Source organism: Sinocyclocheilus anshuiensis, unplaced genomic scaffold (genome assembly GCF_001515605.1).
Source record: "Sinocyclocheilus anshuiensis isolate Anshui unplaced genomic scaffold, SAMN03320099.WGS_v1.1 scaffold71, whole genome shotgun sequence".
In the NCBI taxonomy this organism is placed as follows: Eukaryota; Metazoa; Chordata; class Actinopteri; order Cypriniformes; family Cyprinidae; genus Sinocyclocheilus; species Sinocyclocheilus anshuiensis.
Genome location: NW_015548203.1, coordinates 672,385 through 686,234, shown reverse-complemented (window position 1 = coordinate 686,234; position 13,850 = coordinate 672,385). Strand labels below are relative to the sequence as shown.

The 13,850-nt window shown below is 36.3% G+C and overlaps 1 protein-coding gene across 2 annotated transcripts in view; it reads right to left on the bottom strand.

The window, feature by feature from the left end:
- Positions 1-7,585: 7,585 nt before the first annotated feature.
- The window catches only part of LOC107653414 (tyrosine-protein phosphatase non-receptor type 18-like), a 19,808-nt gene continuing 13,543 nt past the window's right edge, over positions 7,586-13,850 (bottom strand). The window contains exons 13-17 of one of the 2 annotated variants that reach the window (XM_016440125.1): positions 12,723-13,030; positions 11,260-11,291; positions 10,759-10,792; positions 9,804-9,872; positions 7,586-8,087 (exon numbers count right to left, since the gene is read on the bottom strand). In XM_016440125.1, the coding sequence (XP_016295611.1) occupies positions 8,014-8,087; positions 9,804-9,872; positions 10,759-10,792; positions 11,260-11,291; positions 12,723-13,030 (517 nt within the window). In that variant the 3' untranslated portion in view covers positions 7,586-8,013. Of the gene's footprint in view, positions 8,088-9,803; positions 9,894-10,758; positions 10,793-11,259; positions 11,292-12,722; positions 13,031-13,850 lie in introns of both variants that reach the window. The other variant, XM_016440124.1, reaches the window with a different exon arrangement.

Sequence of the window (13,850 nt, the reverse complement as noted above, 5' to 3'; positions counted from 1 at the left end):
TTTGTAGAAAACGAAGCGTTTGAGAGAGGCGGGGCATAGAGGACCTACAATAATGTACAGTATTTGAAAAATAATGCGTTTTTTTAACATTAAAGCATGTCAACACATTCTGTTACACCAAATACACCAAATAATGATCTTTAAAAAAGCATCATATGACCCCTTTAAAGGTGCAGTAGCGGTTGAAATGGGTTCTGAAGTCTAAATTCAAAATACTGGAGAGAGCTGTTTCTCCTGCTCACTCCTCTTCAGTCTTGACAGTCGAGTGGGTTGCCAGGTTGAGGATAAGCAACAGGACCGAACACAACTAACAATGGAAGTTGACAAGCCTTATACTGTAAGTTGATGAGTTGATTGTTTTAATGTTTCTGGTCATAGATTTTTTTCTATGGATTCCAAGGCTTTTTAGTTCGGGTTAAATCTGCGATCTCTGACCAGAGCCGATCCTCCCTATACGCAAAATACGCAAGCTGCGTAAGGCCCCTGACACACCAGGGGGCCCCCTTGCTCTCAAAGATGATTTAATTTTAGTTTAGTTTTTGAATTTGGCCAGCGGTTATGAAAACATGAATGATCATTTCTTTTAATGCGGTGCGCTGTCGCCCTTTCTATGTAAAAATCAGTCAAATCGTGTAATGTGAATATCGTACAGTCTTGCTCAAGACTAAAAAAACGAGTTGAAAGCGTACCGAGCTGCGGAAGAGACACTGTTTCTCAAGCGCTTTCCGCGAGCGCGATTCAAGACGGAGTGAAACACGGACAAATGCGTTTCATTCATTTGTTCATAACCACTCATACCCCCCCACACCCCGACACAGTTTTACGTAGGGCCCCCAGAAGTCTAGGATCGGCACTGTCTCTGACACAGTTTGTTTGAAAGCTACCATGGCTGCAGTATGCTGAGCTTTCCATCAACTGGCACCCCAGAGTGTCGAAATCCTATTGGGTAAACTGGCAGTGGGCGGAATCCCACAAACTAAAACAAAAACAGACATTCCGACATGGAATGCACATTTCAAAGTAGAAAACTAGCTGTAGCATTGTTTTTAAGAGAAACAAGTATGTGAACTTTGAGTATGTGAATGTTTTCTAAATATCTGCAAACATATTATGGTATTTTTATGCTTTAAGCCAAAAGTATACTTCATTGTTTGTACGCTAGAGTATATGCAGCCTTTCAAAGTATACGTAATTTGATAGCATGTGTGAACGCAGGCAATTGACACATGCGCTCCAAAAAGTTTCATCTTTATCCAGTGTCTGCGCTATTTTTCCCCAGAAGTTATGACCGATAAAAAAATCTTTGTACTCTTTTAAAATAAAGTTGCGGCTATCTCATAACCCCGTTTTCCCAAAGTATACTTAATTTTTGTATGCTTACACTAGCATATGCATACAGTCGAATGTGCAGCCTTTCAAAGTATACTCCATTTGATAGCATGTTACAAAAATCGTACACAGTTATAAAAATCGGTGGTGTGCGTATAGTACATGCATAGTATTCGGGTGACAACATGCACAGTATGCAGTCCCTCGTGTATGCGTAAAAAACGAAGTATACTTTGGGCTTTAATACAATCAAAAAAATACATACAGCACCTTTAAACAATCGTCCGATTGCCGATAGTGCCGATAATTTCTCTTATCAGACAATGCCGTTTATCAGCTGACACATCAGTGCATCCCTAATTGGGATAGGAGAAAGCATTTTAACATGACATCACCTTTCAGCTCAATTCGTGCTCGAACACAGGGGTAACGATATTGACGGTGTGTGATTTTGTCGAGTGTGTTACCAGTATACATCACACTGCTTTCCCCCGGGCCCCGAACAGTGAGACAAGAAGCGAATGAGTTTAGAGATCTCAGCATCAACACCACCTGATGTTGTCAGAAACACACACACACACACACACACACATACACACTCTCTCTCATGCCTGTGGTCTCTCTTCCACCCATTCAGCCAACACCCAGAGCTCAGCCCACGCCGCGCTCACGCTCACCACCGGCCGCCCTCCCTCTGCGCGAGAGAGAGACAGACGGGTAGGTTGCTGCGCAGTATGCAGCTCACGGTCCCTGGGGGAGTATAATCTGTAGTTAACCACAGGTCTGAATACTCTCCCTACAGCCCCTCATAGAAGCGTATCTCTCGCTCCGAGCAGACACACGCTTCAGCCCTGCATGAGGAAACAGTGTGAGAGATGCATTTCATTTTAAACATGTTGAAAATATGACACTTTAATAAACTATTCCTAGCACAGATTTCCATTAACATGCATTAGAAAAACAAACTGAACATGCAGAATGCTTCCCAGAGGAAAAGGCTATTACTCAGAGGTTGGGCTTTCTCTACCAAAGGACACTTAAGGGAGTTCTCAATTATGTCTCTTTTAAGTATTTTGTCTCACATGGTTCTCCTCAAATTCCTTGAGAGAAATAAATACAGACATGATTAAGACACATATTGTCATGCACAATATTTGAGCAATATCGCATGGACAGGAAAATACAAAATTGTTTATTTTGCATGTATTAAAACAATTAAAGATTTTAATGTGTGGAGAGCTGTGTAGATTACTTTAAATTGTAAATTGTACTTTAAATTACTTTAATTTGTAGTCCGTTACTGATTCCATGACAAAAATTGTAGTTAGTAACGTAATCCATTACATTACACATTCCATAACATTTCAATCTATAATATAATCAGACTACTTTTAGATTACTTTTGACCTCGTTTATTACATTGATTTAAATAAGATAATCTTGTACCATATATAAAAATACAAAGAGTAACTAATAAAGTAAAATCTTTTTATATATTAAAAATATTATATATTTACATAAAATTACACATAATACATGTAATTGTATGTCGTTTTTTTTCCCCCAAAAAATAATTTTAAAATTACTTTTTAAAATAATTTGTTTTGTATATGTAAAATCTATGTAAAAGACTATATTTAAGCAATCTTACATGGACAGGAAATTTTATTTTATAATAAATACAATAAATAACTTATAATTAATCAAAATTAATTAATTTCCTTGAATACCAGTTTATTAAAGCATTTATTATAATGATTAAGACAGATACTGAAGATATATATATATATATATATATATAAACACACACATACATACACATATATAGACTATATTTAAGCAATATCACATGGACATTACAAAAAAATGCAGAATTAATTTTAATAATTTTCACCTTTATTGTATTTATCCTAAAATATTAAATAAAGATTATATTGTATTTTATATAAAATGGTACATATAAAAAAAATCACAACTTATAAAATGAGCATGTTTATGTTTTAATCTCTAAGGGAGACACATCGAGATACTGGTGTCTATAGGCAGGAGAAAAATCATGACAGAAAGCGTGTCAATTTACTCAATTTATCTCATTGCCAACTAGGAGAAAATGTCTTCATCCCTAATGAAGGGAAATGTAAACAGACAGAAGTTACAGAAGCTACTGTTTCTAGTGAGAAGATATGTTCCTAGTATTTTTATGCACTATAAGCATTCATGAATGATATGAGCGAGTGTTATGCAGTCCATTTGCAGCATCAAATTAGACGGCTGATTCATTCTAGAGCGGTTTCGTGCACCGAACACTACAAAAGGATATGAACACTAATGAATATGTAGACAGTAAAACACATCCCGACCTGTGGTAAATGAAGCATTATTCTGACCCGACAAGCGGAAATTTGAGTGAGTCAGAAACAAAAGCAAATGATGTCAGAGAAATCCGACAAGGCAATTAAGACAAAGGCGGCCATAATTAAACAGGAAGTGGCCGCACAGGATTCTTCAACGCTGCGGTAAAGTCCTGGAATACATCAGGAATCTTAAAAAGCCAGCCGGTGTATGTATGTTGAGCGATGAGATTGTCATGTGTAGCTTTGCAGCGCTGGAGCTTTATGACAGATGCCTGCAAGTCCATTCATTATCTGGGTTTCATTACAGTTATTGAACTTTCGCTTCCATGCGTCAGAGCCGAACTACTGGGCCTTAAATCCAGCGAGGTTCTTAATCAAACCCAGCCCCAACCTCCTCTCTGCCTGTCTCACAGCAAAAATGTCATCTCCTCTCCAAACTTGCACCCTTCATCTCTGTCTCTCTCTCTCCCTCGCTTCGGTTCTGCTCTTCTCTCTTTCAGTCTTGGCCCTCCAACTTCTGGAAAAATGCACCCCCCCTGAAGCGGCGCTCTCTAATCTGAGTCCAGAAGAAGTGATCAAAACGCCCGCGGTTGACCCGTTTCCCTCCCTCTCTCCCCAAACCCTCCAGTACCACGGCGAGCGCAGTCACCAGGAATGCAGCGAATGGACACAGTATGTGCACAGTATAAAGCAGAGGCTTATATGGCGTTACGGAGAGGTTCAACGAGACTTGCTCAACTCTGTTTATCAATATTTCTTGAAGGGGGCATATAATAGGAAACATGATTCTCATTGCTGTGGTGAAGTAAAGGCAGTTATATGAAGAAGTGCAGCGACGCCTGCTACTGCTTCAGTCTAGCCTGTTAATGCAAATATTGTAATGCATGTCATTTTCATTTCTTTCTGTAGCTAATGAAACCGATACTGTAATTCAGTGGGATAAATGGATTAGTCTCCATGGAGACGGCAGGCAGGAGTTGTAGTATGGAGGTATCGCAGTCTTCACCCAAACAGATGGGCGGTGAGACGGCAGGGAGCAGATCAATATCCATGTGCTCTAGTGAACACAGGCCTCCGTTGTCTGCTGGATCCAAACCACCCTACGGCCTCACTCGCTGTCTTTGTCTTCCCTCAGAACTGACCGTTTTCTCACTGCGGACACTCGCTGAAAGAGATGCTTATGATCCCGAGGACACGAAGAGACTGGAGGACACTAAGCGCTTTCTACAGTCGCGCTCTGATTAATAATCCAACAGATGACAGTGAAGCCATCTTGAAACAACAATGAAAGAACCGCACAGAGTGTTAACTGACTGGCCTTCATGGGAGCTGGTAAATGCACCAACTGTTCTGGATGCGCTAAGCTTTGACATGGACTGTGACAGTGGTGTAAAATTACAATAATAAACAGTTAAAGGAATATTCGGGGGTTTAAGTACATTTAAATGTGCAACAAACAGAAAACTTTCAAAAATCAGCTCATTATAAGATTCAAAATGTAAATGGACATACAAGATATTGATTAAACCGCCATAATGTCAGTAAAGGTGTTTACATCCAGAGTAAAAAGGGGTTATAAGGCAAAAATCTACATATTTATGACCTTTACCTTTACCAGTATTGTATCGGTATCGATAAAATGTAAACAATACCCATCCCTACCTTTACAAGATAAAACAACAAAGTATTGCACTGGAATAAACATTAAAACACACATTGTTGCATACTATATATATATAGATATATATATATATATATAACTATCACTCTGGATAAAAGTAACTTATAAATAAATAATTGTAGGCTATATAATAAATGTATTCAAAGAACATTGTATTTAATAAATGCATATGCCTATATAATAAAATATTTTAATTCGTTTTTAATATAATAATAAAATATAAAATTCTGTTCTTTAGAACTATTAATTCACATTTACATTTATTCATTTGTCAGACACTTTTATCCGAAGTGACTTAGAGTGCTCTTATTACAGATACCCCAATCCCTCTGCAGCAACCTGGAGAAAAGAGCCTTGCTGAAGGACACACTAGTGGTGATGACTGTGGAGATCGAACCAGCAACCTTCTGCTTACCAGGTTTTGCCCACTACACCACAAAAGTATAGAAGCGATGACAAAAATTAGCATGTAATTGTAAACATATGAAATGGAATGCTGACAACATGAGCTGTAAAACGTTTTACTCTGTGTAAATGTTTCACAGGTAGTCGTGCTCATGGAGAGCAGCACACAGATGTTTGGAACAGACACAGCAGCAATCAGATTGTCCCGCACATGTTCAAGATAGTGTGGTTCAGGGGCGTCATCATGATCTTCCTCATACTCTCTGTACACTCAGGCAACGACAGCCTCAATGTCCCTTTCCCATCCATGATCAGGTTCAGTCTGACTGCAGCAATGAGGGACATGATGGACGGCAGAGACAGGTGAAGGTGGAAACGGTGGTCAGCTGCTTCATCAGAATAAAGCTGCAGAACTGTTTCAGCTGTATTGAGATGGCAGTAGGACGTGGATTCACCGCCTGTAAATACATGTTTGTTAGAACAAGGTGTTTGAATAAAGCTTTGTTTCATGCATCGATGACTTGTATTTATTACTTTTATTATTTTACTCATTTATTCATTGTGTATTCATGCATAGCTATGGCATATGACAAAACAAATTACATTTTGCTTGTTTTACTTATGAACAATAATAATGATAAATGCTGACCAATAAATTATATACACACACGCATACATATATACACACACACACATATATATATATATAATTACTGGTTAGCATGCAGGCTTGGTGAGCAGAAGAGACTTCTTTAAAAAAACAAAAAAATCTTTAAAAAAATCTTACTGTTCAAAAACTTTTGACTGGTAGTGTATATATATATACAGTGTGTATATATATATATATAAAAACAACAAAAAAAGAAACATTACTACTATTATTAATATATGATTACTATTGAATATATTATGATATATTAAATTAAGTTACACAAAATTCATGCTTATATTCATAACTGTTGTGGGGAAAAAAAATTTAACAAAAAAAGACTTTCTGAGTAGCATCTCCTTCCCATCACACCCTTTAAAGTTGTTACAAATTTCATACAAATTCAACCTACGTGATGTATTTTAGCACAGCTGGAATGCTATGTTGACCAATCAGCATCCAGGACCAGAACTTTCCGTTTTACAAGAAGTCATCAGACCTTCTATCATCATGAGACTTCAAGTCTTTATGCCTCAGCCACATTAAAGCAGTCAGTCTTAAACAGGCGATGCATGTTTGATATGGTGTAAAGAGCAGCAGAGAGCATCTCACAGCATTTCTGCATGATATTGCTTTAATACCATTCTGCAAGAATGATTCATCAAAAACACGCATCCAGAAGCGCTGCCAACAGGCTGAGCATCTGGGAAAACGTGCTCCCTGCTTTAAGCGCAACTTAAGATTCCATTGATTTTCATGAGGGAAATAAAATCGCACTGGAGTTTAGAAGGCAAGTCTTATGGTTTTATCACCGGAATGAGCACTAAGACTGAACAGATAGTCCACACTGGATTTAGAACTGAACGCTTAAACAGCACACAAAGTCATGTAATAAAATATTCTTATGGCTAAATATCAAAAAGGCAAATTCATAGATGAGATGCGGCATTAATAATTATGCACATGTTATGTTGTCTGTAAATGACCTGACCTGAGTGACCTGTCTTTCTGAGGAGCAACACGAAGAGAAACCACACCTCAACACTGCCCTCTATCGACAAACACATCATATCACAACAACCACACTCCAGATTTTGAATTAAAGCAAGGGCTCCTATCATGAGAAATCATACTTTCCCTGATGGTTTGAAATAAAACAGTTTAATGTAGTATAAAAACATTGAAAAGTCCAAAATAAACATGTACTGAAACTAAACAGCAACTTACTGGTGTCAGATGAATGTATTAGAACAGATCACGACTCACATTTACATTGTAAACAACATCTATTAGTTGAAATTGGCGTAATTACAAAAACATTAAATGACCCCTTTAAATCACATGCATTCTTGCATCAGCATGCACTGAACAATATTACTGGCAATTTCTATTTTGCCACACAAATACACCAATAAACTACACTACTGTACATTATCAGAAATTTCTTCAGTATTTAAAACAGTAATACAAACAAAACTACCAGTAAAGGAAATAAATAATGCTTATTACCCAGTGTAAAAATAGCTGTGCATCTACTGAAACGGGCTACACTAGGTTGAGTTCAGTTTTTATAAAACCTAAAACCTGCTGTAGTTTCATCTTTCTGCACGACTCCATTCGGCTGGTGGATCTCGAGGGCCTTTGGGTTTCTTTATGCGACAGTTGAAACCTGAAGACAAACACAGACAATGTTTAAAATCACCAGGCGCATTGAGAAATGCAAGATTACGGCGCACAGGTCAAAATGAATTAATATGGATCAGGATTGCATACACTGCCGTTCAAACGTTTGGGATCAGTAAGATTTTTAATGTTTTTTAATGGAGTCTCTTGTGCTCATCAAGGCTGTATTTATTTGATCAAAAATACAGAAAAAAAAAACTGTAATATTGTGAGATTAATATACTTTAAAATATAATTTATTGTTGTGAATGTTCAGCATCATTACTCCAGTCTTCAGTGTCACATGATCCTTCAGAAATCATTCTAATATGCTGATTTATTATCAGTGCTGGAAACAGTTGTGCTGCTTCATGTTTTTTTTTTTGTGGAAACTGTGATACTTTTTTCTGGATTCTTTTATGAATAAAGTGTTAAAAAGAACAGCATTTATTTCAAATTAAAATCTTTTCTAACTATACGAGTCTTTACTATCACTTTTTATCCATTTAACACATCCTTGCTGAATAAAAGTATTCATTACTTTCAAAAAAAAAGAAAGAAAAAAAAATGTACTGACTCCAAACTTTTGAACGGTAGTGTATATTGTAACACATAAATGCGTTTTTTTTTATTTTATATTCATAAAAGAATCCAAAGAGGAGGTTCCAAGGTTCCAAAAAACACGAAGCAGCACAACAGTTTCCAGCACTGATAATAAATCAGCATATTAGAATGATTTCTGAAGGATCATGTGACACTGAAGACTTGAGTAATGATGCTGAAAATTCAGCTTTGCATCACAGGAATAAATGACATTTTAAAATATATTAAAAATAGAAACTGTTATTTTAAATTGCAATAATATTTGACAAAATAACAGTTTTTTTTTTCTGTATTTGATGAGCACAAGAAACTTGGGTAAAAAAAATATTAAAAATCTTACTGATCCCAAACTTTTGAACGGTAGTGTACATGTCCGCCTTTTTTATACAAAATTTTTCAAGAATGATGTTGCATTCTTCAGAACCTGGCATTTCTATGTGATTGCAATGATGTTCAGTTGGAGCTAAACTCTACAGGACACCGGCCCTCCAGGACCGAGTTTGGAGACCCCTGTTCTAAGTGTTTTTTGTGTGTTGCCAGGTGTTACTTTATTCAAAAATACACATTCTGTAATTATTAACTCATCCTCACATGATTCAAACCCTGTAAGACTTTCTTTATTCTATGGAACAAAGATTTAGATATTTGGACTAAAAAAAAAAACGACGCTTCAAAGTGGCATCATTTTTGTTCCACAGAACAAAGAAAGCCATGCAGGTTTGAAAAGACAAACAAATGCTTGAATACTGAAGATTAGAGGTCTGTTTAAACCCCTAACCCTAAATATGAGCAATAGTAGACAATAGTAGGCACTGTTGAGGCCTAGAAACCACACGGCTGCCACTTCTTTGTGGTTGTAAGTGTGTGTGTGGTCTAAAAAAATGTATCTCTTGTAAGGCAGCAGTTTATTTCTTTTTATTTACTAAATGACAAGTTAGCAATTCACATGTGCACCGTAAGATTTAGGCAGCCGTTCAACTTTTAGACAAACTAGAACATATGATAGCATGCAGTTTTGTCCAAAGTCTCGTCAAAAACCCATCCAAACCTAAATGTTTATCTGCTCAGTACACTTGTTGTGTACAGAATTAAGATTTAGTGTGCATATGGCGTTACTCACCCAGGCCGCCCCGGGCAAATGGGCTGCTGGTGTCCTTGACAACACTAGACACATATTCATAATCATCATCTGTAAAAGATTGGCTCTCAGCTGCGAAAACATGTTTAACAGCATTTAACAACTTAAAAACCAAACTCCGAGTATGAGAGTGAAACCAGCACTGCTTCCTGTTCACTGCTAGATAGTGTTTCACACTCATTTGGTCGATAAGGAGCCTCCGGGGAACTGAAGCGACTCCTACATCACTAACAACACACGTTTTTCTTTATGGACTCATAAGTGGGTTATGGACATAATATAAAGTCATTCATCATCAGCTCTATGGGTTAAAATTTACATAAACCTATAAGGCAGATGCTTTCAACCTTAGGAGTCGAGGTGAGATTTCTGTTAACTGTTTTATGCATGATAGTTTTTTTTTTTTAAGTTTTTGAGCACAATTATATAACTGTAGGTTAGACTTTCATATTTATGGAGCTTGTCTTGCATTTAAAAAAAAATATTAAAATGACCCGTCACATTAAAAATAATGCATTTTAGGCAAGAAATTGCAGGAAAAACAAATATAATAATAAACAGATTATAATAACAAAATAAAAAATATAATTTGTTAATAAATGAAATGAGCTATGAAATTATTATTTTTTTTTACATATTCTTTTTGTCTTCACTAGAACATTTTTAAATGCCTGGGGTGTGACCAATACATTTTTAAAAGTACAAATAGTCCATGTAAACTCTCAGTTAATGGTTTATAAATCATGTGTCATGATTATAGTAAAATAACCCCCATTTAGCATAAGCATTTAATAATTTATCTTTTGTGGAATGAATCATTTAAACACGTTCTTTTTATTTTATTAAAAATAAATAATACTGATAAATAATGTGTAAATTCACACAGAAAAATCTTTTTCCAGATCATAGTAAATAAAACACATAACGGCGCACTTACTTGCACTTGGGGATCGTGAAAGAGAGCTGTGTGGCTGAGGAAAACACATTTCATTTCATTAGTTTTAATGATATTCTTTGCAGATCATAATCTGTCACTATCAGGGTTAAAAAGACCGTGATCATCAGTCAAATACACATTAGCATCATATTCACTGGAAATATTCAATCTGTCAGGTTATTTTTACTAAATGTACTGCCTGCCTGTAAGCGTGTGCTAAAGCTTGTTTACTTCTGAGTGTGATCTCAGCTAGAAGCCTCATATCACAGGAAGAGGATGAATGTGAATGTGATGTGAAACACAAACAAGAAAGTAATATGGCACATCTACAAGTGAGCAGACACGAATTACAGGCCAATAACTGCATATAAGTGCATCATATAAGATTAATATGTACTTAGCACTTTCATTTAACAACTAATATGCTAACATGAAAACCAAATGGACCCATCTGCCAAGCAAAAATGACTGCAAACATCTTATTACCAAGAGAACATTTACCTGTGAATCTCTATTCACGGACCTCAACTCCCCTGAGAAAAAATAAATAAATAGACAGGATTAAAATGATTACAATTAAAAATGATTAATCATTAAAAATGTGTAATATTTTTTTTTTATATTGTATGTATAGTATTGTTCCAGTTACATCCAAGTATGGAAAATTACAAATGATTATTTTTGATGATTTTGTTTATCTTATCTTATTTAAATATTAAAATGCATACATTAAGCCTCTCATTGGTATGTAACGGGTGTGTACACATTGTTGCGCTGTATAAAACATCTAACATTTTACCTCAATAAATGGCGTGAATTTGGAGGCGGGACTATCTGTTGGTTGACCAATAGCAGACGGAGGAAAGTTTATGATACCAGCTTGAAAACACTGGCAATGTTCGAAAAGGAAATCTAGCTTACTATTCAGTATGCTACTGACTATTTCTATTTGGTGGCACCCCAGTGGCATTAGAAAAATGACACACTTCACCTGTTAGGACTCTGCTGGCACTTTAAAAGTTCAAAAGAGGATAAAACAAAAAGAGAATTTTAATTCCCTCAGAGATATGGAAATACAAGCATCAAATAACTGACTTTTAACAGATAAACACCAAACGAGAGGGCCCTGAATACCCTGCTGATCACATGAAAGAGAAGAACGTGAACAGAACCGAGTCATGAGAGGACAGTGAAAGCAGCAAGCAGAAGTTTCCAGAACTTAACTCTCATAAAACAAGCAAGTTCCCCCTTGACTAAAACGCGCAGCTGAAGTCATGAGTTTGCATTTTTTGTCTGCTTTTATTTTCAGTTCAGCACTTTAGCCTAGCAGGCTTCAGTTAGCCAAGAGGTATTCAGACTTATTTATGGGGTCAAATTAGACCAATCTATGTTTTTATGTAACTGACTAAAAAAAAAAAAAAAGTTATGACCAGAAGAAGAAAGAAAAAAAACAAAAAAACAAAAAACAAAGAGACGACTAACTTGTAAGACTTTTTCTGCAACCGACCACAGGGTTGCTGTTAATGTTAACTAAGGCTAAAACTATTAAAAAACATTTCTGTTAATTTAAATAACACAAAATATATAAATAGATTGAAAAAACTTGGAAAATTAGAAATGTTGCCTTGGTGCCTAGCTGAAATCAAATAAGTTCCAAAAGTACTAAAAATTATTTGAAAATGTTGAAAATTCAACAAATAAATGAAAGCTACATTTTTTTTTTACATTTACAAAAAACGACTAAAACAAACTAAAATTAAAATAAAAACAGAAAATTTAAAATACAAGCCAATTCAAAATATTAATAAATACTACAATAGTAAATAAATAATACTACACCAACACTGGATCAGGGTGGTTGCTAAGTGGTTATTTCCTGGCTACTGAATTTTTAACTTGTTGTATCATCCCCCATTTAAAAACAAAGAATTAAAAAAAATAGAAGCCAATCAAAAGTCCTTTACCTGGCAATAGATCATAACCCTCATTTTTGGGCGGCAGTCCTCCTTTCTGATTGGCTGTCGTTGATCTGTCGTAAACCGGTGAGGTGGGAGAGGGCAGGACTGACATGGGCCTGCTTTTAGGCTTAACTGAACTATAGACAGCATTGTTCTTGCTTTTCTCTAAAGCAGCATTGTCATAGTGATGGACAGTGATGGAACGAGGGGCAGAAGCAGGAGGCTGTAGTTTGGACTTGTTGACGACCGCGTAAGTGTCGTTCATCCTGATCTGAGGAAGAGGATGAGAAAGCCTGGACTTGAGAGGCGGATTTCTGAAACCAAAAACAGACAAATACATATGTAATTTAGGAATAAAATTATTTTATGTTATATTTTAGCAAATTATTTTATCCAGCATAAAATAGATTTTTTACAATTATTTTAAATCAATATATACAGTGGGGAAATTATTCATTTGATCCCCTGCTGATTTTGTAAGTTTGCCCACTTACACAGAAATGAAGGGTCTGTAATTTTTATGGTAGGTTTATTTTAACATATAGAGACAGAATACCAACCAAAACATCCAGAAAAAACACATTATATAAATGTTAGAAATTGATTTGCATTTCAGTGAGTGAAATAAGTATTTGATCCCCAAGCAAAACACGACTTAGTACTTGGTGCAGAAACTCTTGTTGGCAAGCACAGAGGTAAGACGTTTTTTGTAGTTGGTCACCAGGTTTGCACACATCTCAGGAGGGATTTTGATCCACTCCTCTTTACAGATCCTCTCTAAATCCTTAAGGTTTCTTGGCTGTCGTTTGGCAACTCGAAGTTTCAGCTCCCTCCACAGATTTTCTATAGGATTGAGGTCTGGAGACTGGCTAGGCCACTCCATCACCTTAATGTGCTTCTTCTTGAGCCACTCCTTTGTTGCCTTGGTGACTTTCGGGTCATTGTAATCCTTGAAGACTTATCCATGACCCATCTTCAGTGTTCTGGCTGAGGGAAGGAGGTTCTCGTCCAAGATTTTACAGTACATGGCCCCGTCCATTTGCCCCTCAATGTGGTGAAGTCGTCCTGTACCCTTAGCAGAAAAACAGCCCCAAAGCATAATGTTTCCACCTCCGTGCTTGACTGTAGGGATGG